We start from the raw sequence: 27,553 nt of genomic DNA on the forward strand, positions 1-27,553 counted from the left end.
CAATTTTAATTCTTTATTTGAAACAAACAATTCCAGAGACAGAAGGTTAGTCATGACAACAGCTTCTCACTACAACACAAGGGTGGGCATGGCTCACTGAAGGGATAGGCCAGACGCCTCAGAACAATATATACAATTTAAACAGTGGCTAAACTGGTGACAGTTATAAAAACACAAAAAGGAGGCAGGGGAACAGCAAAGCCACAGGGAAAGAACTGGGTACCCCCTTTGCTGGACACTAACAGTTTTCTGGAGCTACAAAGGCAAGATGGGGAAGAGAGATGGAGGCAGTGGGGGCAGGACCCCTGCCCACAGCTCCTCACCCATCCTTTGACCACAGATCCCATCCTGCATGACCTGGGGCCCCCATAGGCTTGGCCTGGCTCTTAACGATGGGGGAGGAACAAGGGTGGGGCACCCAGCCCCAGTCCAGATCAGAAGGTAGTTTTTGCCTTGGGAAACTCTGTCCACTGAACTAAAGGGAGGCAGTTACAGAAGGGGGGCTAAGCATGTTGACATCATGGCTCATGCCAACCTAAGATGGCAGAGAGAGACAAACACATAAACCAAGGGGACAGGAGTCAGCTCTCCGTACTTAGAGTCATTTTCTGCCTTTAAGGAAAAGAAAGCATTCAGAAGTTTGTTTTTTTTTTAAACTTGCAGCACCAAGGCTTGGTGCTTGCAGGGGTGGGGAGGGGGTTCCAACCACCAGTTATCTTATGGGAGGGGAAGATGATCTAATAAGCTCTGTGTTTTAGGTAGATGGTCCCCTCATCACTTTCAGAGTTTCTTTCAGATCATTCATATAAGACCCTTCAGCATGGTACCAGAGAAGAGTAGAGAAAGCAGTGGACACAGGCAGAAAAGGCAGCTGGGCTCTTCCCTTGGCCACACCTAGGAACTGGGGAGCTTTACCTATGCGGGATTGGTCAGGAAACCCAAAGCCAACAGGATCACCAGAGCTAGTAACCCCCTATCCAGGGTCTGGCCCCAGGAGAAGGGGTTTGCTCTGAAGCATAAAGAAAATGGCCTCGCCGCGTTTTGCCCATCACTGGGAGCCCAGCCCCAGAGTACAGAGGACTGGGGCCCTGTGGTTGTCAAGTGGCATGGATGAAGGTAAAAGCCAGGGGTTCCTAGGGAGGGCAGGGAATGGATGAGGGCAGTCGAGGCCCCTCAGAATGAGTAGCATTGGTTCCTGGGCCAGTCGCCCTGTGGGACGCGTCCCAGGACAGATACTGGTGTGAGAGACGGACATGGATAGCACACGGGCTCAGTCAAGGTCTTCCTCCCCAGGACGACCCAGCTCCTCATAAATCTCACGCACAGCCAGAATGCGGTTGAGCATACTCTCCAACATGCTGCGGTCCATGGGGATGACAGAATACCAGAGAGGTGACTCAGCGATGCAGGACCGCTCAGGTTGCAGGTAGAAGACATCGTTGCGAGTCCGGAGGCTTTCAGGACTGCAATGGTAAGGACAGTGGGGGTGGGGGAGGGGTGGTAGGATAGAGATCAATACCAGGGCAAGGCGGACCCCTGGAGTCCCCATGCTGATGCCATTCCTGCAAACCCTCCAACTCACCATTTCGAGAGATAGAATTCATAGAACTTGACAGGGCAGCGGAGGGGATTCATGCGGTTCTCACGCTGCTCTAAGATAGGGGCTTCATCTTCTCTCTTCCGTTTCCCAGGACCCGTGTCTACAGAGGAGGCAAATGACCCAGAGTCATCAAAAGTGCAGTGGCAAAAACCACCACTCCAAGAGCATGGTCCAGGGCACAGAAGGCCTGAGGACACCAAATACAGCCTCAAAGAGAAATAAAGGCAGAAGTAGTCGGTCAGTCTCCCCACACCAAGCAGACATTCTGTAGGGGTGAGGGGTTTGCTCTGCAGGCCTCCCTGGTTCTCACCACCAAAGCCTCTCTTTATAATCTCTCCCAAATTGATTTCCTAAAGAAGTCACCTCAGAAGTTATGCACACATGCTCATAAGACAGGCCCTGCCAGCAAGGCCAGGCTGACCTTCCAGGATAGAGAAGTAGCAACAGTGCCAGCCCCAGCACATGAGTCCCAGTGGAACCCCAGTGGAAGCTCGGGTCCAAAGCAGGGACCTTGGAAACTGCTCTCAGATGGCATGGCACTCCAGGGCCAGAATGGAAATCAAGGTGCAGTCTCTGCCATGCCCAAAGAACAATGGAGAGCCTCTTCTGCACACTGGCAGCTCTCCCCCACAGCCAAACACACCCAACAGCTTTCCTACCTAGCTTCCCTTGGCCACACCACCTGCCCCCAGAAAAAGTAAATGACCTTGAACTGAGGAAAGCCAGGAAACAGGCAGCTGAGCGACCTCCTATTTATGCAAGAGCCACTGCTGGGGCAGGTGGCAGGGCCAGCTGTTCATACTGGCTCTGTGAACATGGGGACCAGGGACGGAAGGGTAGGGAAGCAAAGGAGTGGGCCAAGCTGGTGGGGATGGTGTAGCATGGGAGCAGAGAGCAGGCAGGGATAAGGGGGTGGGCACAGCCTCATACCTCGCCCTTTTCTCTGGCGGACCGGGGCGTAGTAGCGGATGCTCACCACCTTGGTGGTACCCCGGGGGGTGGTACACTTGCGGGACTGGCGGACCACATTGGTGAAAGAGAGCTGCATGTGTTCCTCCGCTGTCTGCAGCCCAAAAAACTTAGTGTTGAAGAACATGAGGGTGTTGAGGAGGACAAAGGGCGAGTAGACCCCCAGTTGCTTGCACTCCCAGAGGTGCTCTTCCTCCACCCGGGAGAACACAGTATCTGCAACAGTCAAGGGGAAGGGGCCAGTGAGAAGTGATAGTGACTGGACCACCACCCACACCCAGCCACTTCTGACCCCGGATAACCCGCTCACAAGCATTTCCCATGCTGTACCCTTTAGGTAAGTGGCCACTGCATGTAAGAGCCCCTCCCCCATACTCTGCTAGAGTAGAGACAGAACTGGATTTTTTTTTCTTTATAAGTAGGCTGTACGTCCAGCATGGAGGTGGAGTCCAACGCTGGGCTTGAACTCACGACCCTGAGATCAAGACCTGAGCTGAGATCAAGAGTTGGACATCTAACTGAATGAACTACCTAGGCAACCCAAACTGGATTTTTTCATGGTTTCCACCTGCATTTGGGGCCTCTCGCATCACCCTCAAGTTATAGGCAGGTAGATGTAAATCTCGAGTGGTCCCACAATGCCTTCTTTTCTTTCCTCACTTACCAACCAAACCTAGGCCACCTTTTTCAGACCCAGAGATAGGCTCTTTAGACCTAAGTCACATCCAAGGATGGGGGCTCTGGCTCCTTTAGCTCTAAACCCTGAGGCCTCTGGTATATAACTCCTCCCCTCCGACCCTTTGTAAAGAGTGGCAGACCAAGGAACCCAGGAACCCTTGGAATGGCATATTGAAAAACTGTGGAGGAAAGGGCATAGGGGTTGCTATGTCTCTGTCCCTTACTGTTGGGGAGGAGTGTGGGCTGCCAAGTGCTCAGAGACTTGTTGAGTTCTTGAACGAAAGTCAGGTAGTAAAGGTCCGTGAAAATATTCACCATTCGGTTATTTTCCAGCAAGTACTGAAGAAAGAAAACCAGACATACATACAAAAGCTAGACTCTAGGTTCTAGAGGAAAGACATGATGCTGAAGGCCCCAGGCATGGCGCCCTTGGTGATGAGGAGGCAGTGGGAGAAACAGCTGCTTGGTTATCGGACCCAGAATGTTCTTTCCTGAGGACACCCACCACTCTGAGGTACTGGGGCCTTGCTAGAAGAGGAGGGAGTTTGGAGATGTGTCAGAGCTGGTTCTTCACCAGCCCAGCCCCCCTCCGTCACACAATGCACAGCCCACCTCTCTCAGTGGGAACTAACCATCACCACCACCACCCGACTCAAGAAACCTGGCTCTACCCATCCTTCCCTTTGTAGGATGGGTCTGAGGATTACCGAGGGGGCCTGCTCAGGGTAAGATACAGTGTGAGGAACAGGGAGTGGGACAGAATCATTTCTGGTGGGACCCTGCCTCCTCTGTGGAGAATGATGGCAAGTTAGGCGGTGTGGAAGGGGTACCTGTTGGATGCCAAGACACAGATAGTAGATACTATCAGGTTCATATCGTTCACCATTGGGTCGAGTGATCTCTCTCACAAACTGGGCCAGACCATAGTTGAGTTCAGCAGCTGAGCAGGCCAGAATATCCTCTTTGATACGCATAGGTTTGGCTGCAGTGATATGCAATAGAGGTGGATGGGATTAAGAAAATTGCACATGGAGAATTGCACTTAGCTCCATTGTTAATCCTTTCATCCCTTAGTCACATCCAGCTCCAGAACAAACCCATCAATCTCAAAGAAAAATAAAAAGAAAGAGGAAAAAAAAGCCCTCAGCCTTGAAACCTAGATGGCCTCTCCCCTTATTCTATAACTCCAGCTTTTCCCCATCTTCACAGGATATCCTTGGGTGGTCACAGCCTTATCCTCTAGACACTCTTATGTCCTCAGCTGAATCACAGCACTGGCCCTCCTCTTCCTCTCCCCACTCTCCTCCCCATAGGGTACCTTCCTCCACTTCCACCCTCTCTGCCCCGGTACTTACGGCCAAAACGCAGCTCATCCCCCTTGCTTGTTTCTCCATTGGCATACTTTGACTGTACCCAGCACTTCCAAGCATTGACACCGTATGAGTAGTTGAGTCCAGTACAGCTAGGCTGGCTGCTCATGGAGTCCCGGGAACAGCTCTCTGAAAGCACCAGCCGCTTTTGACCCTGGACGGGGAGAGAGAAGAGAGGCGTGACTGAGGCAAGGCCCAGGCACCATGGAAGCTAGTTAGGATAGCGTGGACCACCAGGGAAGCTGGGGATTGGTGTAAGAGCACAGCCAGCCTCCAGAGCACAGAGCCCCAGAAACAGCCCTGGTGACCTCGTGAACTGGGGAAAGAGAAAGTTTGGCTATTTCTTGGTTCTCATGATGGTAGAGAACGGAGGCCAGGGCAGTCAAACTAAGGCTGCTGGCTTGGCTATGAGATCCTCTCCCAAGCTCTTTGAGCCTCCTCCCCTCTTTGGTGGATCCAGCACCCCAACCCTCACCTTCCTCATGGTGCGGGGAAGATCTTGTTCAGCAGACACATCCTCGGGCCCTACAAGGCCACAATCAAACAGGAAGTCTACACTAGGGTTAATGTCCAAAGGATCTGTGAAGAGAGAAAAGGAAGAAGAAATTCAATTTTTAAGATCTCAACCCAGAGGTGAGCCTCCCACTTGCCCACCTGGAGGTGAGCCTCCTACACAGCTTCACGGTCTGCAAGAAGAACCAGCAAAGTCATCCCAAGAACACGCTCAGGGGCACACAAACACCAAAACTCATGACGATGGGAGTGTTCATAACACTACTGAGCTGCACACTTAAACATGGGTAAGATGGTAAGTTTTAGGTTCTATGCCTTACCATGACTGAAGAGAAGTGCAAGACCCAACTGTAAAATGGCATACCTGTCAGTACCTGTTGCAGTAAGTCCCCAGGAGAGCCTTTCGGCCCCAGGTCACAAAGAGCACTGTTTAAGGTCATGCTCAGGTCGCCTGATGGCACAGAATGCTACTGTATTCACTGGACACACTTTGCATTCTACTTACTCTTGGGGAAGTCCGCCTCCAAATCTTGCCCAGGCTCATCCAAGACATTGGCCATCTTGACGGCCATGGCTAGGACATCATCTCGAGCTGGCCCAAACAGGTCACAGTCTTCCAGAAGCCCCTCTGCACTCTGGTTGCTCACAAGATCTGGGAGGCGGAGAAGGTGGCTTAATCACCGCAACTCCTACCCAGTGATGTCACAGGCCTTCAGGGGCTGCTCCCAACTACTCCCTAGTCCCGGGAAGGCACCATGATCACCACGCTCCACCCCCTGAGGCTGAGAAAGACTGGTAGCACCCTGTGTCCCTCATTACCACCATCCATGGCATACCACAAAGGTCAGATGAGGCCTTGTCTAACTCCTCAGCCTCTGCAATCATTTCTGCCATAGCCAGGATGTCGGCCTCCAAGGGGTTGGAAGGGATCTTCACCTTCAGCTCCTCGATGGTCTCCACAATCTTGTCTGTGCTCTCCAAGGTAGTGGGTAGGAACATGGGCACGGGTACCTGGAGGCACACATTCCAACTAGCCACCAATAACCGGCAGCGGCAGGTGGTGGGTGGGGGCAGCTGGCAGAGTGTGGAGGAGGGTAGGTCTTGGTCCTGAAGTGAGTAGAAAAAACCGCGGCCGAAGGGCAGGAAGAATTACCGGGATGGGCATTGAGAAAGGCACCGGGACTTTCTGGCAGTACAGATGCATAGGCACTGGCACGAAGATGGGCACTGGGATGGGCAGCACAATCACCTGGGGCTTCCACTCTTCTGCTGACAAGAGAGGGGGTCTGCTCAGAGCCCCTGCCAGATCTATCACAGCTGGCCTGGGACCTGATGCTTGCTCGTTGCCCCAAAAAGCTCTAACACCCACTCAGCGTGACAAACCTGCCCTCGCACCAAAGGTTGAGAGATAACTCTATGGATCTAGGACAACTATATGCACCATACCTCAGCCACCTTAAAAAAAAAAAAACCTTTATCTGGTTCCTGAGCACAGGACTGGAGACCTAGGACTACAGAATGCACAGCCCACGATGTCTAGGTACCCCAGCTCACCTGTTTGACTCCCTTTGGACTTCATCTCCACCTTGCAGGAAACCCCCCGATTCTGCATCAGTGGCTTACACATGGCAGCTTTGTTTTTGCGGGGTGTTGCTGGGGGCGGTGGGGGTGGAGGAGGGGTGGAAGCAGTAGGAGACGTTCGGGTCTTTGCAGGGATCTGCAGAGACAGGAATGTCAGTGCTGCCAACTCACCAAACTTTCTTCTGAGGCCATCCAACCCCTCGGCTTTGGCCCTGACCTTGCCCAGATTCCCATTTTCCTCTGGGGTCTTCACTGTATTGCTGTTCTCCACTTTGGTTTGAGACGGTGTCTGGGGCTTTGACTCAGACGAATGACCTATAGATCAAAACAGATAGGGGCGCCTGGATGGCTCAGTCAATTGATCGTCTGCCTTTGGCTCAGGTCATGATCCCGGGCCCTGGGATCAAGCCCCTCAGTAGGCTCCCTGCTCAGTGGGGAGTCTGCTTCTCCCTCTCCCTCTGCCCCTCCCCCTGCTGTTACTTTTCTCTTTCTCTCTCTCTCTCTCAAATAAATAAATAAAATCTTTAAAAAACAACAACAACAGATGAATGCTTTCATCTGGGGACCTTGCTCTCAGTTCTCCTCCCCTGTTCCAGGAGAGCTCCATTAAGAGCTGCACTAAATGCAAATGGATACCTAGAAAATCCCCTCCTTGCCAGCCCAGATCTAGTCTTTTCTGGGCCCCAGCAATGGGGGCCAAGAAGATTCTTTGCTCCTGGCTGCCAAGAAGACCAAAAAATAGTTTCCCCAAGAACTCACAATTTAAGACCTTCCACGCAGATGACCCTCAAAAGCTTAATCCCCCCGAAGCAGTGGAGGGGCTGAGGTAACCTTCTAGAAACAATGGTCTTCAGTCTCTCTAAAGGTAGAGCTCATGCTGATGCTCCCTTCTCTCGGACAACTAACTACGGTGGCCACATCCCCCATTCCACCTGGGTGGGTTCATTCCCTAAAACACATCCTTGATAGAGACACAGTAGACTCAAACTCTAAGAACCTTCAAACAAGGCTCCCCCTAGTAGCTGCACCATCCAGAAGCTACAAGAGACCACAGTACCAGGAGCTCTGGCCAAGGATGAGATGTAATCATGAGTGGAAGAAAAGAGGGGCCAGGCCCAGGGTCAGAAGGGTCCAGGCCGGTTCTAACAGAGTGTGCCACCCCCACCCGCTGCCTAGGACTCACTGTTCAGAAGGCTCTCAGGCCCACTCTGGGTATCCAGATTGGGTTGGTTCTGCTGGCTGTAAAAGCGCAGCAGACACTGTTGGTTGCAGAAATGACGGATCTGTCCGCGCCAGTGGATGGTCTCCAGCAGCTTCCCCTGGCGCTTACAGGCATGGCACCGAGCAGCCTGGGGGTGTCGATGGGACACGGTCAGATCTGCCTGCTTAAAATGTTCTGGGCCCTTGGCCCCAAGGAGAAGCCATGCTGCTCCCCTTGGGAGATGGGCCGGCTGGAGCCCCCTCCCTGAAGATGGGCCCACTCACCTCCCCCATGTCAGTGCTACAGCCCCTGCTTCCTGCTGCCCTTGTCCCCCTCTCTGACGCACCACACCCCTCACCTTGCAGTACCACAGCAGGTACTTGCTCTTGCAGTCCTCGCTGCAGAAGTCCCAGGTGCTGCCATCCAGTTGCTCGGTAACCCCGCGTTGGCAGGTCTGGGAGCAGTAAGTACAAGTGATACAGCACAGCCCCAGCTTCTTAGTGAAGTCCTGTTTGTACAGCAGCACACAGCCTGGAAAGAGGGCAAGAGGGAGGAGTCCAGAGACACAGAGATCACCTAGGGCCCCGTGAGACCCCACCTTCTCAAGGTGGTCCAAGTAAAAGCTCCCACAGCCTCTCGAGCCCAAAGCCTCTGGATGGACACGGAGGGGAGGGGAGCAGAGGAGATGGGAGGGGAAGAGGAGTGCATTCTGAGCAGAATGTGCCCAGAATGTGCCCCACAGGCCACACTTCGAGCCCTCCCTTCCCTGCCCAGTCCGTGGGAGAGGAGTGAGGTTACAGGGCTCTCTGCCCCTTCCCCACCTCCTTACCTTCGCTGCAGAAGCTCTTCTCCACCCCACTGAATCGGAGTTTCTCATGCAGGAGTTTCTCCTGCCGGCAGTGCTCACACTGGGACACCACACCCCGAAGCCGCTTGAAGTCCTCACAGCAATCCCGGCAGCAGAACTGGAACACCTGGTCCTGAGATGAGGGCACAGGGGCAGGGAGAATAGAGCTGTGACATCTGGGTCTGGTGATAGCCAAGTGGAAAGAGCCCTTCAGACAGATGTCTGGTGGTGTGGCCAGGCCAGACATCATTGTTGCGGGGCGGGGGATGTGCGGGGGTCTTACCTGCCAGTCCAAGACCTCAGGCTTGCCACTGAAGAGGCTGTGGCAGTAGTGACAGCTCAGATGAATGCCCCCCTCGGGGCTTGTGCGCTGGAGGGAAGGAAGACAAGTAAGGGAGGTGTGTGGTGGTGGTGGTGGTGGTGGCGGGGAAGGGTGAGGGGAGTGGGTAGGGCTTGTTCTTTGCTCTGCCCAGGGCTACCTACCCCAATTCTCTCATCCCCATTCTCTGTCACCACACCCTTCTTTAATCCCTGGTCCAGGGTTTGGAGTACCTGGAACTTGGTCCAGCAGCTGGGGCTGCAGAATTGGTAGACTGTGCGATCAACCTTGTTGTAGTAACAGGGGTCAGAGAGGCTGCGGCGGCAGAAGCTGCAGGGTCGGGGAGGGCCTGGGGCACAGAGAGAAAGGGGGAGAGAGAGAGACAGAGAGAGAGACAGAGAGAGAGAGAGACAGAAAGAGAGAGACAGAGAGAGAAAGAGAGAGCACACAGAAGGTGTAAGGCAGGGCAGAGGTGGAACAGGAAACCCACGGGAAGATGTGGCCCGGGGCTGAGGTCGGGTGGCAGGGATTACTTTAGAAGAGGGGAGTATGGGAGGTAGAAGGAAGGCCAGCAGGGGTCTCAGAGAAGAGGGCTTTGCACCTACCAGTGAGCCCTGCCTGCTTCACTTTGTAAGAGGTGGTACAGCACAGGGAACAGAACAAGCTGGTCTTGCCATTACGATCCACATGTGATAGCATCTCAAAGTTCTTACAGAGGGTCTTGCACCAGACACATGGGTACACACGTGTGTTTTTCTGTGAGGATGGGGAAGGAGAGGCTGAGGCTGGATTTGTCCCTTCACTTTTATTTGTGAAATTTGGTAAAACATGAAAGATTTCAGGCATACAAAAAAAAGTATAGGTGATGATATAACAAAGACCTGTGTGTCCACCAGCCAGCTTCAAAAATAAAACATAACAGATACAATTGAAGCCCCCTTTATTTGTTTTATTCCTCCCAACCCTCGACCCTATCAGGCACCTTTATTCGTCACCCGGGAACCGCACCCCCTTCCACAGCCCTCTAACAAACTACTCCCTCGGCCCCACCTTCTTGTACGCCCCCAAGCAGGTTGTGTTGCAGAACCGCTTTTGTTGGCCCTCGTGGAAGAGGAGCTCAGGGCCAGGGCTCCCGGTCTTGGTATAGATGTAAGCCCCGCACTGGTCACAACAGTTGGTTTTCAGTCCCTTGTTGGCGCGGAATTTGGAGAAGCAAGAGTCGCTGCAGAGCCGGTGCACCACGCTGCCATTGCTGACCTCGTGCAGGACCTGCCATACACACACATGCACACCTTGAGCTAGGGCCTGGGCACCACCACCCACCCCAAAGCAAGGATGGCCCACCCCGCCTCACCCTACACCTTCACAGCAGACAGTGGGCCCAGGGACCCCCCAACCTGCACATCAGGCTGCCGACTTGATGGTGAGGTCCCAGGAGGCAAGGAAGGCCGGCTGCATACATCCTGGAGAAGCTCTATCCTCGAATATGCTCCCTCATGATGGCTGCCTCTCCTCCCCACTCCCCTCTTCCACAGGGCCTGGCCCCTGCAGCCCCAGGAGTGCAGGGGCAGGTCAGGGCTAGCCAGGCTCTGCAAATCAGCCCCCATCGAGCTTCCTCACCTCTCCAGTCTTCTGGCATATGCTGCAGCGAGTGGCATCAGCGGGATCCCCAGACTGGGGGATTGGGCGCTGCTGCTGGGCCTCGTACAGGGAGAGACAGACAGATGTACAAAACTCATGGAAGGAGCCTCCTGAACCAGTCTGTGCCACAACGGAGTCCTTGGTGTTCCAGATCTCCCTGGAGGTGGTAACAGGTTTCAGTATTCATTCACTAGGCACCACCCTTTCCTTTCATCAACTCCCATCCCTCCTGGGGGCTGGGGATTGGGTGTTGGGGGACCAATGACCACAATGGGGCCCCAAATATTCTCTACTCTGGTGGGGAGGCTCCCTCCACTGCCTCTCTCCCAGTTCTGCTCTGCTAGGCTCTTGCCAATATGGTCTCTGCCTCACCCAATATTCTCAGCCTGCTCCCTCGCCCTCCCCACACCTGGGGCCTTCACATACTTCTTGCAGAAGGTACAGGTCTTTTTGCCCGAAGGCTTCTTAGAGAAAGTGGTGAGACAGGATGAAGAGCAGAAAAGCTGAGGCAGCCCCTTGCGCTGGTAGGCAGTCTGGCCCTTCTGCAGTGGCGTCCGGCAATGCGCACAGGTCATCTTGGCGCCTACCGCAGAGCGCCCGGCCCTCTGTGCCACGCTTGAGCGTAGGGACATGCGAGGGGAACGCCGGGGCCGGAATGGCACAAAGTCCTCATCGTTGGGGTCATCTACCATGGCATCAGAATCCTCATCTGACACTGGAACTGAGGAGGTGGGGAGAGGGGGCAGGGAGCAAAGGCTGCTGGACCAGGTCTCTGGCCGTCCCCCAGCCACAGGTAGCTCAGCTGATACCGGGTCCCCAAGTGATTCCCCATCCCCCGGGTCCTGCCTTTCCACCCCCACGCCCATTACACTGGTATCTCAAGCCACTGGTGTCACTCTCCCTCAGTTAACTCCAGGATCTCCTGAGAAGGGCATGGGAGGGCTCTGAGTGAGAAGACTCTGAGACAGGGATGGCTCAGCTGAAACAGGAAACTCCATTCTCGCTGCTGTTGTTTTCAATTTCCCCTACTGCCCCTGGTTCCCGTGCCAACCCACGGCAGAGACAGGCACTTCACACTCTGCAGGGCGCAGCACCACAGGAACCAGGGGATCTGTGGCCCGCCACATCCCACATAGTCACACTTCCTCAAGTCCTACTCACTGCTCTCAGTGGAATCCACAACCTCAGGTTTTGGAGGCTCTACTCTTCTAACGCGCTCGCTTCTCTTCTGTACCTTAGAAACACGGGAGGGAGGAAAGCTGACACCAGGGGCAGGCTAAAGGGCCTGCTGCACTAGTGCAGGGTGGGGGGAGTACAGAGATGGGAGGAGGAAAGGAGAATAGGGACCCTTGGCCCAGCCCTTAGGAGGAGGGAAGAAAAGGAGGCTGGACTTTCTCCTTAAGAAGCAGGAGACATAAGAGCTCCCTCCCTCTTCCTAACTCTCCTCACACGCACCCTCCATAGAACAACATCTGGGAGGGAAAATGAAAGGTCTGTCCTTCCCAGAGCTATAGGGGGAACCAGACTCCTTCCAATCCCCTCCCCCCTCACCCTTTCAGGCGGCTTCTCACTCGCCTTCCCAGTCAGGCCGTCTCCTGCAAAGGAAGCAGAAAACAGCCTAAATCTTGAGCTTGCCCTCACTATTCCCTCCCTGGCCCAACCTCTGCCTCCATTCCTGGGGAAAGACTTGCTCAGAACTGAAAGGGAAAACTCAAGTGCCTGTGGCTTCTTGGGGCCCCTCTCAGGGTTACCTCGAGCTCTGCACTAGGGGAGGGGGTGGCTATTCTCCAAGAAAAAAAAATAATCCTAGCCTCCCCACCAGCCTGTCCCAATCATTGGAAGTTAAGTAAAATCAGGTAATGCACATCTTTCATCAGAAAATTTGTAGTTCACTAACAAAAACAAATGCAACCACCCAAATGTAGGGAGGGGGAAGACAGATTAACGTATGGATAGGTTCCCCTGGACTCAGGTGGTTATATAAGCCCTAAGACCCTGGTCACAACCTGGGAGAGGAAGAACAGGGGGAAAATGAGAGCCTCTCAAGTTCAGACTGTCCCTCTGAATTGTATCAGAGACACAATTCCAGGCTCTGCATTTCTCCCATTCCCCTGAAATCACTATACTGTTGGTGGCTCCAGAACCCAGTTATCATTCATCAAACCCAGAAACCCTGCTATCCTCTAGAACAAAATAGCTGCAAAGATCTTAGCACCAAGAAGCAGGGTGTCCTCTCCAAATTCTGAAGGAAGGACCCTGGCACCAACAGCTCACTGGGGTAAGAAAAAGGGAATGTCTCCCAACAAATCCACTCTTCCCAACGCACCCCCTGAAACCTCACCCCTATTCCTCTCCCACAGCCACTGAGCTGCCTCCCTACCCCTACTTTCCTTAATCTTTGCCACACACCCCCTTCCAAACTCCCAACTCCTCTATACTCTCTATATCTCCCTACTCTCATCCCTCCACACTCCTCCTCCTCCTCCAAACATACAACCATGGCCTCCTTATCCCTACTCTCTCACCATCCTGTATTCTCCAGCTGATTAGGCAACCTACCTGGCAAGGAAGGGTGTGCAGGAGGGCTAGGGCCCCCAGGTTTGGTCTGAGAACTGTTGATTCCATCCCCCAGAGTCTCTCCCATTGAAGGGCTGGGGGGACCATTTGGGCTCTGTGGCTGCCCTTGGGGAAGCTCCTCCTCCTGCCCAGGGGAACCCCTTCTCCTTGTAGCTACGTTGGTGGTCTCCTCATCTTCAATATGGGGGGACTGCAGTGTTATTGGCAAATCTGGAGCCAAAGGCTCTAGTAGCCCCTCAGGTGAAGAGGGATTTGCCCCAGCCCCTGGCTCAGGTGGTACCACCTCACGGGTCTGGCCCCCTGGTCCAGGCTCTAGGGTCTGGTCTCCTGCATCCCATGCAAGGGTCCCCTCAGGACCGTGGTCCACCTCTGGGGGGGAGGGGGCTTTATAAAGCAGCCCCCCCAGCCCCAGCAGCTCAGTGGCTCCATCGAGGACTCCAGGGTCTTTTTCCAGGCCAGCGGGGGTGTCAAGCAGGTCCAGGGCTCCTGAGGATGGAGAAGGGCCAGGGGGTGCCCATCCTCGAGTTGGGGCAGTCTGGGATTCCAGTAGGTCCTCTCCAAATTCCATGTCTACTGGGAGGTCTCCAGCCAAGGGCTTCTCTGGTAGGGTCAATGGGTCAAACGGACTGGGGAAATCACTGGGGTCCATGAGGATGACTCGATATGGGCTGTAGATTAGGAGTAGAAGAGGGGGCAGAAGAGGTGGTCTTCGCCAGAATTCCTTCTTATATAGGTTCTGGGACACACCCCATCATCCACTTGATTTCTCAGGAACAGCCCCAACCACAACCGACAAGCATTTCCATCGGCTTTAGTCCGAATGACCACTCCCCCCACCCCATACAGCGCCCCCTGTGGGGAGAGGCGTTCCCCGCCCTGGCCCCGTGCCCACACTCGCCAAGCAGTCCGTCGTTCCACCCTCCCGCCTGTCCCCGCCACCCCACTGCAACTCCCAGTTCCCCTCCCCCCTTACCTTTCACTCCCCCCCAACTCGGGCTGAACGCCCCCTTAGAGTCTCCTAGGGCCTTTGGCACCAAGAGCCTTTCCCACCCCCGCGGTCTCAGTTCCTATCCCCTCCCCTCTCCCCTGGAGCCCCCCAGCTCCCCTGTCTTTACCCACCCTGTCTGGCCCCACCCCCCCCTCCCCGCGTAGCAAGGTCTTCCCTCAGCCCTTCCTTCGCCCCCACAAACTACCCTTCCTAACCCCTCCCCCCCAGTTACCTTTCAGGGTCGCCCACTTCCTCAGCCCCGTCCCCCCTTCCTATTGCTCCCCTAGTCCTCCTTCTCCTGTTGCCCACCCCCCATCTCAGGCATTTACAGGAAGACATTTTGGAGCTACGATCTCTTCTTAGACACCCCCCGCCCCCAGCTACTGCGAGATCCCGCCAGCAGGTTCGGTTCGGCTTGATCAGGCCCGACCCCTACCTGCGGCAGGGTTAGTGTAACGGCTACAAGCCTAGAACTGCAGACAGCGACGGCCCCGCGCTCCTTCTCCACCTCCCTCCCTAGCAGCCGGGACAGGGGTCGCGGCCCCTTTAAATGGCAGCGCCGCTCACAGCGCCCAGCGCTCTGCACCAGGCGGGCGGGCGGCGCCAGCAACCAACCCCATTGGCTGGCTCATGGAGGGGGCTCGCGAGACAGCGCCGGCCCCCGGCGCGAGACTCCCAGCCCAGTGGCCGCCTGGAAATTGCGGAGTGGAGCGTAGTCGTTGGAGATGGAGCTTGAGCCCCCGCCCGGGGCCCCGTTACTTGAGGAGGAAAAGATAGCCTCCGGAGCTTTGAAGCCCGCCCTCGGGAAAGGCAGCACCTCCTCTCCACAGAATGGCCAAGTACACTAACCCACAAAAAATAGATCTACGCACCTGCTTCTCTCACCTGGTTCAAGAGTCTTCTCCCCCTTGCCACCACCCCCCCCCCCGTCACACCCGTGCCCGCCCTACCTCCTAGAGCCCACTCTACCCGTGATCCCCTCCTCTCATTCAAATGGTTCCCGGCCCCCTCCCCCTCCCCGTGTCTCTTCGCTTCCCACTCGTGTTCAACCCTCCAGCGTCCGCACCCCCTCAACAGTGCCTACCTACGCCATGCAGCAGGCGCCTGCCAAGATTACCCTCCCCCCAACCCTACCTCTCCCGGGCCCGCCCCCTGGGCGACTGTTGGGGTAATGAGTGACAGCGGAGTTGGAGGGGGAGGCAGGGACCCAACCCTCACGTGCCCCTCCTTCCCTTGTCTGCAGCCTTGAGCTCCCCTAACCATTCTGAATGTCATAGTTGTGGGGTGTCTCCAGCCACCTAGGGCGGGTTAAATGGCTCTGGCTCAGTGACAATGCCTATGCAGTAACCGTTACAGCCTGATGACCCCAAAACCAGGCCCAGCAAAGATACTCCCCCACTCCCTCAACGGTCTTGGGGTAAGTTCTGGGATGTTCTCCCCGAGTCTTCCTGCAGGAGCTCCCTGCGTTATCTCTTCAGTAGTTTTCCTCACCGAAGCCTATAGCTCCGTTTCCTCCTTTCTCTCAGTGCCTCTCCCTCCCTCCCTCCCTCCCTCCCTCTTTCTGTCCCTGTCTCTTTCCTCCTTCTCTCTCTCTCTCTCTCTCTCTCTCTCTCTCTGCGGGTCTCTTTTTGTCTCATTCTGTCTCTGCCTCTCGTAGGCACAAGCACGCACGCGCGCGCGCACACACGCTTTCCCCCCCCTCCGTCCCCCCCCTTCCCGGATGGTCCTTAGCATGTGGGTGTGGCTGAGGGTGAAGCTTGAGAAGTGGGGTAGGGGGAGGGGGCACTAGCTTTAGGCCTACCGGTTTTTAAAAAAATATGTGTGCCAGGATCCTTTCTCAGTCCCCATTATAGTTAGAGCACTTTGCAGTCCCCGCCCCCTACTTTCCTCTTCCAACCCCTAAGGGCTGGAGAGCTTTTAGTATCTGAGATACTGGAGGAGGCTTAGGCCAGAGGAGAGTCGTGTCACGGATTTAGGAACGCATAGGTTTGCTGTCCGGTGCCTGCTCTAGCTTATCTCTTTGCTCTGGGCCTTCCTTCCCACATTAAGCCTCCCAAGCCTTATAGTCCTAGGGAGTTTTATCCTCCCTTGTCTCATGCACTTTCCCAGACACCTTAATCTTTCCGGGCTCCCCACATGGCCTTGAGATTCTCTTTACTCTCTCCTGTATACAGAGATAAAAGCAAGAGTTTTCCCCTTCAGGTTTCCGAAACCCAGCTTCCTTTAGATTTTAAGGGGTATTCTGTGTACCCATTTCCCACCTTCTGCTTATTTCTATGTCTTTGTACCTCCCCATTTGTTCGACCTCAGTTAATCCACCTCATTCTTTTATATTGCCTGCCCTTCTCAACACATGCTTGGATCCTTGTCTGGTCTGGTTGTGGAGAACGCCTGGTTTCAAGTTGAAGGGGGACAGACTGAGGAGGGATAAATTGTGTATTACTAATTCAGAGGCACTGTGGTTGCATAGAAGTATGTGGGCCCGGGGATCCCTGGGTGGCTCAGCGGTTTCGAGCCTGCCTTTGGCCCAGGGTGTGGTCCTGGAGTTCCGGGATCGAGTCCGGCGTCGGACCCCTGGCATGGAGCCTGCTCCTCCCTCTGCCTGTCTGTCTCTCTCTCTGTCTATCATAAAATAAAAATAAATCTTAAAAAAAAAAAAGTATGTGGGCCCTGAAGTAGACGAGGATTCTGATCTCAATTCTCACTTTTTAGCTGGTTGACTTAGGACAAGTCACTTGTCAAGTCACTAGGTCTTAGTTTTCTCACCTTTAAAACAGAGATAAGAAAGCAATAGAAATGTCCAGTAACGGGATTGGTTAAATCAGTTTTTGTCTCTATTCAGGCAACAGACATACTCATTAAAATGTGGTTACATTAAAAAAAAAAAAAGAACCAATGGCAGCACAGCACAGACCATCTTTAGGGCAGTGAGACTATTTTGTATGGTACTATTATAATGATGGATGCATGTCATACATTATCAAAACTCATAGAATGTACAACACCAAAAGTAAACTCTATGTAAACTATGGGCTTTGCATGATAATGGTGTGTCACCCATTGTAACAAATGTACCATTCTGGTAAGAGCTGTTTAAGGAGGGAGGCTGTGCCAGGAGGGTGGGCATGGGGTGCAAAGGGAATATATGAGAACTCTGTACTTTCAGCTCACTTGTGCTGTAAAACTAAAACTATTCTAAAAATAGACTTTAGTCTATTAAAAGAACTGACACACAAAAATGTTCCTGATATGTTACATTTTTTACTTTTGTTTTTGAGAAATCTCTACACCCAATATGGAGCTTGAACTTACAACCCTGAGATCAAGAGGCCTGTGCTCTACTGACTGAGCCAGCCAGATGTCCCCATGTTACATTGTCTAAAAAGGAGTTAAAATATGATGCTAACTTTGTACAGAAATCCTATATACAGTTGACCTATGAACAACATGGGTTTCAACTGCATGGGCCCACTTGTACATGAATTTTTTCCAATACTGTATAGTACTGTAAAGTGTATTGTCCTTTCCTTATGATTTTCCTAATATTTTCTTTTATCTAGCTTACCTTATTGTAAGTGTACAGTATATAATACATATACAAAATATGTGTTTATCAACTATTTATGTTATTGGTAAGGCTTCCTGGTCAACCATAGTAGTTAAGTTTTGGGGGAGTCAAAACTTATATTTGAATTTTCAACCACAGAGTGGTCAGCACCCCTACCACCTTGTTTTTCAAGGATCAACTGTACATGTATACATGGAAAAAGACTGGAAGGAAATACTGGAGATAATACCTCAAAGGAGTGCTATTAAGTGGGATGTACACCTTTGTGACATATAGCAGGTTTCCTTTTTTTAAATTTTTATTTATTTATTCATGAGAGACACACACACAGAGAGAGGCAGAGACACAGAGGAGAAGCAGGCTCCATGCAGGAAGCCCGATGTGGGACTCGATACCGGGACTCCAGGATCACACCCTGGGCCGAAGGCAGGTGCGAAACCGCTGAGCCACCCAGGATCCCCTATAGCAGGTTTTCAATAGATACTGCTTCATAGATTACTATTATCATTATAAAATAAATATATCTGACTTCATGCATGGTCTGGGACTTTGCACTCTGAAACCTTAATATCCTTAAAATAAATAAATAAATGTATTTTGGTCTTTGACTAAGCCAAGAGTGCCCACAGTTGATAGGTCTGAATATGTATCAGCCATAGATGAAAGGCTGTAATATAGAATAGAGTGGGGAGTTGGTTAAGAATGTGGCCTGCAATTCAACACTTTCATTTTTGGCCTTGCTAGTTATCACATAGTACTCAATTCTATTACTTGTTATTCATCATTTATAAAGCACCTAAGTGCTGCAAGCACTATAAGACAGGTAAAAACTCAATCCCTGTCCTCATGAGAGCTCCTTAATTTTAATTATATATATATATATATATATATATATATATATATATATATATATATACATGTTTTCTGTTTACAAAAATAAATGTTCGGGGATCCCTGGGTGGCTCAGCGGTTTAGCGCCTGCCTTTGGTCCAGGGCGCGATCCTGGAGTCCCGGGATCGAGTCCCGCGTTGGGCTCCTGGCATGGAGCCTGCTTCTGCCTCTCTCTCTCTCTCTCTCTCTCTCGCTATCATAAATGAATGAATGAATAAATAAATAAATCTTTAAAAAAATAAATGTTCACTGTAAAAATTTGGTAAAATATAAAAAGTCTGAAGAAAAAAGCATTAATTACTTGTATCCTACCTATTAAATCTGGATATGACCACTGTTCTTTTTTGATATATATCTTTCTAGTCCTTTTTTGCATACATGTTTTTTGCAAAATTGGAATTCTCTTGCACAACATGTTCTACAACACAACTGTAATGACTGTATTATTTCATCATTTGGATGTACCATGATTTTTTAAATTAATTACTGCTGGATGTCAAACTTTTATTTTTGCACCACAGTCAAGCCTACATATAACTTAGTCAAACAAATGGAAGTACTATTTGGCAATCATTTGATTAGAGTGAGGTTCACTCTTTAGAACAACAGTGGAAGCACATGGATTCTCCTTTAATGTTTTATACCATTCTGAAGTACCCTGGAATGAAGAAAAGGAAATATGTATTTAGGGAGACATTGAGGAAATGCTAGACTGTGAGCTCTTCAACCACAGAGACCAGTTTTCATTCATCTCTATCTCCGGCATCTACCATACTCCCGATAGATACTCTATACATGTTTATTGGATGAATTGATAAATGGGTGAATAAAGGACAGAGAGAGGGGGGAAAAGCCCCAATGAACTCAAATTGCAGTAATACTTCTATGATGTAAGGCTTAATAAGGGCAAAGATAAAAGTGAAACAAGAGAAGAGAAAAGGCAGAAGGCAAAAATAAGGAATCTTCATCTTTCTCTTTAAAAGGGATTAGTATATGGGGATCCCTGGATGGCTCAGCGGTTTAGCACCTGCCTTCAGCCCAGGGCGTGGTCCTGGAGTCCCCTGATCGAGTCCCCTGATAGAGTCCCCTGATCGAGTCCCACATGGGGCTCCCTGCATGGAGCCTGCCTCTCCCTCTGCCTATGTCTCTGCCTCTGTGTGTGTGTGTGTCATGAATAAATAAATAAAATCTTTAAAAAAAAATAAAAGGAATTAGTGTAAACTTGCAACTATATGGTCAATTAATCTTCAACAAAGCAAGAAAGAATATCCAATGAGAAAAGGAGAGTGCTGGGGAACCTGAACCACTTTCTTACACCATACACACACACACACAAAAATCAAAATGGATTAAGTATCTAAGTGTGAGACCTGAAACCATAAAAATCCTGAAGAGAGCATGCACAGTAACCTCTTTGACATAGGCTGAGGCAACCTTTCCTAGATATGTCTCCTGAGGCAGGGGAAACAAAAGCAAAAATAAACTATTGGAACTACATCAAAACAAAAAGCTTTGGCACAGCAAAGGAAACAATCAACAAAACTAAAAGGTAACCTATAGAATGAAAGAAGATATTTTCAAATGACATATCAGATAAAGGGTTAGTATCCAAGATCTATAAAAAAGAAAACTTATCCAACTTAACACCCAAAAAACACAATCCAATTTAAAAATGGGCAGACGACATGAACAAGCATTTTTCCAAAGAAGACTTGTAGATGACCAACAGACAGGTGAAAAGATGTTCAGGGAAATGCAAATCGAACTATAATGAGATACCACCTCACACCTGTCAGAATGGCTAAAATCAACAACACAATAAACAACTGGTGCTGTCGAGGATGTGGAGCAAAAAGAACCCTCGTGCATTCTTGTTGGGAATGCAAACTGGTGCAGCCACTGTGCAAAAACAGTATAGAGGTTCCTTAGGAAGTTAAAAATAGAACTATCCTAGCATACGACTCTTGGGGTGGTGAGTTCAAGCCCCACATTGGGTGCAGAACTTGCTTAAAAAAATAGAACTACCATATGAAAATTAAAAATAGACTACCCTATGATCTAGTAATCACAGTACTGGGTATTTACCCAAAGAATACAAAAACACTAATTCAAAGGGATACATGCACCCTATGTTTACAGCAGCATTATTTACAATAGCCAAGATACGGAAACAGCCCAAGTGTCCATCCATTGATGAATGGGTAAAGAAGATTTGGTATATATACATACAGTGGAATATTATTCAGCTATAAAAAAGAATAAAATCTTGTCATTTGCCATGACATCGATGGAGCTAGAAAGTATAATGCTAAGCAAAATAAGTTAGAGGTTGAGTTAAATAGGTTATGGGGATTAAGGAGTGCCCATGCTGTGATGAGCACCGGTTGACATATTAAACTATATTGTACACCTGAAACTAATATAACACTGTATGTTAACTAACTGGAACTAAAATTTTAAAAAGAGAGGGATTACTGAAATGTAGTGAAAAGGCACCTACCTATTCCTCCTTATCAGCAAGCCTAGTTGTGAGAGTCTAACCTACTAGTGTGCTTCTGACTAAACTCCCCTCTTTAACATTCCCTCTGTCCTGTCCAAACCTCTCTCCCAACTTTTTTAAGTTTTATTTATTTATTCATGAGAGACACAGAGAGAGGAGGGGCGCAGAGACACAGGCAGAGGGAGAAGCTGGCTCCATGCAGGGAGACGCGGGACCGATCCCGCGTCTCTAGGACCAGTTCTGGGCCGAAGGCAGCGCCAAACCGCTGAGCCACCCAAGCTGCCCTCTCTCCCAACTTTGGAGGCAACATATCCCAATTTCCTCCACATAAGGTAAACTGACTTTATGAGACACACCCTAGGATCTAGGTGGGTTCCAAGGTCTCTACAGACTTTCTGCTATGGCACTATAGCTTGGGAAATCAACTCAGGTTAATGATACTTCTTTAAATCCCACTTACATTTTTAAAATTTTTTTTAAAGATTTTATTTATTTACTCATGAGACACACACACACACACAGAGGCAGAGACACAGGCAGAGGGAGAAGCAGGCTCCACGCAGGGAGCCCAACGCGGGACTCGATCCCCGGTCCCCAGGATCACACCCCGGGCTGAAGGCGGCGCTAAACCGCTGAGCCACCCACACTTACATTTTTTTTTTAAATAAGAGCTTTATTAAGGTAGAATTAATATATTATATGATTTTCCCATTTAAAGTGTGTAATTCAGGGGCACTGGGGTGTCTCTGGTTGAGCGTCTGCCTTTGGCTCAAGTCATGATCTCGGGGTCCTGGGATCAAGTCCCACATTGGACTCCCCTTAGGGAGCCTGCTTCTCCCTCTGCCTATGTCTCTGCCTCTCTCTCTCTCTCTCTTTCTGTGTCTCTCCTTAATAAGTAAACAAATACAAATAATAATAATATGTATAATTAAATGGATTTTGGTATATTCACCAATAAGTGCAAAATTACCACAACTTTTAAAAAAGATTTTATTTATTCATGAGAGACACAGAAAGAGAGGCAGAGATACAGGAAGAGGGAGACACAGGCTCCCCACAAGGAGCCTGATGTGGGACTCGATCACACCGAGCCAAAGGCAGACACTCAACAGCTGAACCACCCAGGTATCCCCAGTTACCACGACTTTACGTTTTCATCATTTTATTTTTTATTATTTTAATTCCAGTGTAATCAACATATAGTGTTGTATTTGTTTCAGGAGTACAGTATAGTGGATTCAACAATTCTATACATTACTCAGTGCTTATTAGGATAAGTGTACTCTCTTTTATTTTTTTATTTCTTTTTTTAAAGTGTACTCTTTTAGAGAGAGAGAGAGAGAGGGCAAAGGGAAAGAGAGAATCTCTTTTAAAGATTTTATTTATTTTGACAGGGGAGGGGCAGAGGGAGAGAGGGAGAGAGAGAATCCCAAGCAGATTCCATGCTGAGTGCAGAGCCTGATGCAGGGCTGGATCTCATGACCCCCGAGACCACAGCCCTAGCCGAAATCAAGAGACAGACACTCAACCAACTGAGCCACTCAGGTGCCCTGAGAGAGAGAATCTTGAGCAGGCTCCATGGGCAACACGGAACCCGACACAAGGTTTGATCTCATGACCCTGGGATCATGACCTGAGCTGAAATAAAAAGTCAGACGCTTTTTTAAAAAAGATTTTATTTATTTTTCAATTTTTATTTATTTATTTATGATAGTCACAGAGAGAGGCAGAGACATAGGCAGATGGAGAAGCAGGCTCCATGCACCGGGAGCCCGACGTGGGATTCGATCCCGGGTCTCCAGGATCGCGCCCTGGGCCAAAGGCAGGCGCTAAACCGCTGCGCCACCCAGGGATCCCAATCTTATTTATTTATTCATGAGAGACACAAAGGCAAAGACACAGGCAGAAGGAGAAGCAGGAGAAGCAGGCTCCATTTGGGGAGCCTGATGTGCGACTGGATCCCAGGTCTCCAGGATCACGCCCCTGGGCTGAAGATGGCACTGAACCACTGAACCACCTGGGCTGCCCAAGAGTCAGACACTTAACTGACTGAGCCACCCAGGTGCCCCAATAAGTGTACTCTTAATCACCTTCACCTATTTCACCTATCCCTGCCCTGCCCACCCCCACCCCCCATCAATTTGTTCTCTATAGCTAAGAGTCTATTTTTTGGTTTCTCTCTCTTTTTTATTTTATTTATTTTTTTAAAGATTTATTTATTTATTTATTCATGAGACACACACACACACACACACACACACACACACACACACACACACACAAAGGCAGAGACACAGGCAGAAGGAGAAGCAGGCTCCATTTGGGGAGCCTGATGTGCGACTCGATCCCGGGTCTCCAGGATCATTCCCTGGGCGGAAGGTGACGCTAAACCGCCGAGCCACAAGGGCTGCCCACTCTCTCTCTTTTTGCCTTTGTTTTGTTTCTTAAATTCTACATATGAGTGAAATTTTACGGTATTTATCTTTCTCTGACTGGTTTATTTTGCTTAGCATTATACTCTCTAAATCCATCCATGTCATTGCAAATGGTAAGATTTCATTCTTTTTATGACTGAATATTTTGTGTGTGTGTGTGTGTGTGTGTGTGTGTGTGTATACCACATCTTCTTTATTCATTTATCTATCAATGGACACCAAGGTTGCTTCCATAATTTGGCTACTATAAATAATGCTGTTATAAACATGGAGGTGCATGTATCCTTTTGAATTAGTGGGGTTTTTTTTTATTCTTTGGATAAACACCCAGTAGTGTGATTACTAGATCATAGGTTAGTTCTATTTTTAATTTTTTAAGACTTTATTTATTTATTCAACAGAGAGAGAGAGAGCACAAGTAGGGGGAGCGGCCGGCAGAGAGGAGAAGCAGGCTCCCAGAGGAGCAGGGAGCCCCATTCAGGGCTTGATCCCAGCACCCTGGGATCATGACCTGAGCCTAAGGCAGACACTTAAGCAACTGAGCCACCCACGCACCCCTATTTTTAATTTTTTGAGGAACCCCCATACTATTTTCCACAGTGGCCACACTGGTTTGCATTCCCACCTATTTTCATCATTAAAAAAAAGAAAGCTGTATTCTTAAGCTATATTCTCCCATCCTTCCATCCCCCATAGCTTTATGCAAGCACCATTCTACTTCCTGTGCCATAGATTCACCTATTCAAGACATTTCATATAAATGGAATCACATAATATGTGGTCTTTTGTGACTGGCTTTTTTCACTTAGCATAATGTTTTCAAGGTTCATCCACATTGTAGCATGTATCAGAATGTGTTCCTTTAATGGCTGAATAATATTCCATTGTATGGATATACCATATTTTGCTTATCTATTCATCATTTGATGTATTTGCCTATTATGAATAGTACTGCTATGAACATTTGTATACACAATTTTTTATGTGAACATATGCTTTTAGTTCTCTTGGATAGATAACTAGGAGTAGAATTTCTGAATCATGTGGTAAGTTTGTGTTTAATTGTTTGAGGAACTGCCAGACTATCTTCCAAAGCAGCTGCAAAATTTTATATTCCCATCAGCAGATTTCTAGTTTCTCACATTCTTGCTAGCACTTGTTATCTGGTTAATCAAAGTTGATTTATTTAGATCTTCTTGAATTTCTTCCAACAGCATTTTGTAGTTTTCAGAGTGTAACTTTTACAGTTTAGTTAAATTTGTTCCTAAGCATTTTATTCCATTTCATGTTATCAATGGAATTGTTTCCTAATTTCATATTCTTTTTTTCCCCAAAGATTTTATTTATTTTTTTGATTGAGCACAAGCAAGGGGGAGCATCAGGCAGAGAGAGAGGGAGAGGGAGAAGCAGGCTCCCCACTGAGCAAGGAGCCAGACAGGGGGCCCTATCCCAGGACCCTGGGATCATGACCTGAGCTGAAGGCAGATGCTTAACCGAATGAGCCACACGGATGTACCATTAATTTCATTTTCAAACTGTTCACTGCAAGTGTACAGAAATACAATTTACATTTGTATATTGATCTCGTATCCTGCAGCCCTGCTGAACTCATTTATTAGTTCGGACTTTTTTTTAGTAGATCCCTTAGGGTTTTCTATATACAAGATCATGTCATCTGCAAATAAAGATTGTTTTATTTCTTCCTTCTCATTTTAGATACCTTTTATTTTTTTTTCTTGCCAATTTCCCTGGTTAGACATTGAGTCCAATGTTGAATACAGGTTGCTTTACTTATAGCTCTCAATACATTCTTGCATACTAGGTTGTTCACTTTCTCTTTTTTTAACTTTCTTTTGATTTATGTTTCCTGATTATTTAGTTACTTGGTAATTTATTGAGGACAGAAATCATCCTTAGTACTAATACCCCCCCATATTACTATGTTCAATACTTTGTAAGTATTCAGTAAATATTATGTGATTGATAATAATAATTATAAAATGTTGACCTCTCAGAGCCTTGCTTGAACCCTTTTCCTCTATTGCTTGGCCGGTTCTTCTCACCTTGAACTTGACCAAAACTACACTGACTCACTCCCCACCCAACCCACACAATGGTGCTCAGCTTCCTGTTTCCTATCCTTGTTAGGGGCACAACCAGACAACCAGGTACTACTAACAGAAACCTGGGAATCATTCTAATCTTCTACTCCTTACCCCCTCCATTTAATTGGTTATTAAGTCCCCTTGATCCTGCCTTCTACATATTTGGATTCGGTTTCCTCTTCTCTATCCCTACAACCACTGTCTTAGTTCAGGCTTTCCTCATTTTATTCCTGGAATTATTGTTATTGGATTCCAACTGGTGTCCCAACCTCCTAGCTTCTCTCCTCCAATATTTCCCACCCACTGTGGCCAGGGTGATTGTGGGAAGTTTAATAACAGCCACCAAAAGATATCCCTGCCCTAATATCTGGAGCTTGCTAATGTTGCCTTGCATGGCAAAAAAGTAGGACTTTGTGAATATGATTAAGGTAAGGATCCTACAATGGGGAAATCATCCAAGTGGGCCCTAAATTTAATAACAAGTGTTCTTATAGGAGAGAAGCAGAGGGAGATTTGACATGCAGAGGAAACGGCATGTAACCATGGAGGCAGAAATTGGAGGGATGTGGCCACAAGCCGAGGAATGACAGCAACCACCAAGAACTGGAAGAGACAAGACTCAGTCTTCCCTAGGGTCTCATAAGAGATCCTGAAGAATCATGGCCCTGCCCATACTTTGATTTCATCCCAGTGATACTAATTTCAGACTCTGGCTTCCAGAACTGTGAGAGAATACATTTCTGTTATTTTAAGCCACCTACTCTGTGGTAATTTTTTTACAACAGCTTCAGGACAGTAATACAGTATTCTTTCTGAAGTTCAAACCTATCATACACAGAAATAATTTATTCTCCTTGTCTCTCAGTGTCTTTGTCTCTCTTGCTTTCTATAAATACATACATAAGTAAACAAATATATAACTACACACACAGAAGTGCACATGCACATGTGTCTGTGATAGTCTAGAAGAAAATATACCAAAATATTAACACCGATTATTCTATTATGGGATTATGATTTTCATACTTCTCTTGTTTCTGAGTTTTCAATAAGCATATATTACTTTTATAATTAGAACAAAACAACATAAATTATTAAAAAACACTCTTCAATGTCTCCCCATCACTTACAGAGTAAAGTACAAACTTCTAAGCATAGCAAAGGCCCTCAATTATTTGGCCTATGCCTATCTCTCTAGCCTAAATTCCTATCACTTAGCCTCCCCATTTTTCTTCAGCCATGTCAAATATCCTAAAACATAGGTCATTCTGCCTCTGATCCATTACAAATTGGCCTGACTTCAACCTCCTGGTTAAGACCGAATTCAAAAGTGTTCTTTCCTGGGACCCCTGAGTGGCTCTGTGGTTGAGCATTTGCCTTTGGCTCAGAGTGTGATCCTGAAGTCCTGGGATCAAGTCCTGGATTGAGTCCAGGGTCCTGAGATGGAGTCTCCCCATAGGGAGCCTGCCTCTCCCTCTGCCGGTGTCTCTGCCTCTCTCTATGTGTGTCTCTCATGAATAAATAAATAAAAATTTTTAAAAAGTATTATTTCCTGTGAAGCCATTCCTGATCCAATCATACAGAACCCTGCTACCTTTGAGTTATTACCACTTTACCTCTAACATGGTGCTATTATATTTGCCTAGAGTATTGCAATTATTTGTTTATATCAACATTTCTCTGTTTACGTTGTGATTGTCTTGAGGAGATACACACATTTACAACAATTTTCCTTTTTAATTTGATACCAAATATTTTCCAATGTAAGCA

The 27,553-nt window shown here is 48.9% G+C and overlaps 1 protein-coding gene across 8 annotated transcripts; it reads right to left on the bottom strand.

The window, feature by feature from the left end:
* On the bottom strand, window positions 1-15,454 carry ZMYM3 (zinc finger MYM-type containing 3). 8 transcript variants are annotated; one of them, XM_072744379.1, is made up of 25 exons: window positions 15,369-15,454; window positions 13,279-13,964; window positions 12,271-12,314; window positions 11,881-11,947; window positions 11,146-11,440; window positions 10,699-10,876; window positions 10,129-10,347; window positions 9,684-9,834; window positions 9,312-9,427; window positions 9,043-9,129; window positions 8,742-8,892; window positions 8,271-8,443; window positions 7,895-8,060; window positions 6,929-7,026; window positions 6,685-6,847; window positions 6,284-6,396; window positions 5,967-6,141; window positions 5,636-5,782; window positions 5,093-5,196; window positions 4,603-4,771; window positions 4,078-4,229; window positions 3,472-3,586; window positions 2,531-2,785; window positions 1,583-1,700; window positions 1-1,463 (listed from the first exon to the last, which is right to left on the bottom strand). In XM_072744379.1, exons 2-25 carry the CDS (start codon window positions 13,943-13,945, stop codon window positions 1,271-1,273), a joined length of 4,116 nt encoding a protein of 1,371 aa, XP_072600480.1. In that variant the 5' UTR covers window positions 13,946-13,964; window positions 15,369-15,454; the 3' UTR covers window positions 1-1,270. The 8 variants fall into 8 exon arrangements, with proteins under 8 accessions (XP_072600480.1, XP_072600478.1, XP_072600477.1 ...); XM_072744377.1 differs by having other exon boundaries at window positions 11,881-11,953; window positions 15,369-15,446; XM_072744376.1 differs by having other exon boundaries at window positions 6,284-6,399; window positions 11,881-11,953; window positions 15,369-15,436.
* Window positions 15,455-27,553: the final 12,099 nt, after the last annotated feature.

This window comes from Vulpes vulpes, chromosome X, assembly GCF_048418805.1.
Source record: "Vulpes vulpes isolate BD-2025 chromosome X, VulVul3, whole genome shotgun sequence".
NCBI lineage: Eukaryota > Metazoa > Chordata > Mammalia > Carnivora > Canidae > Vulpes > Vulpes vulpes.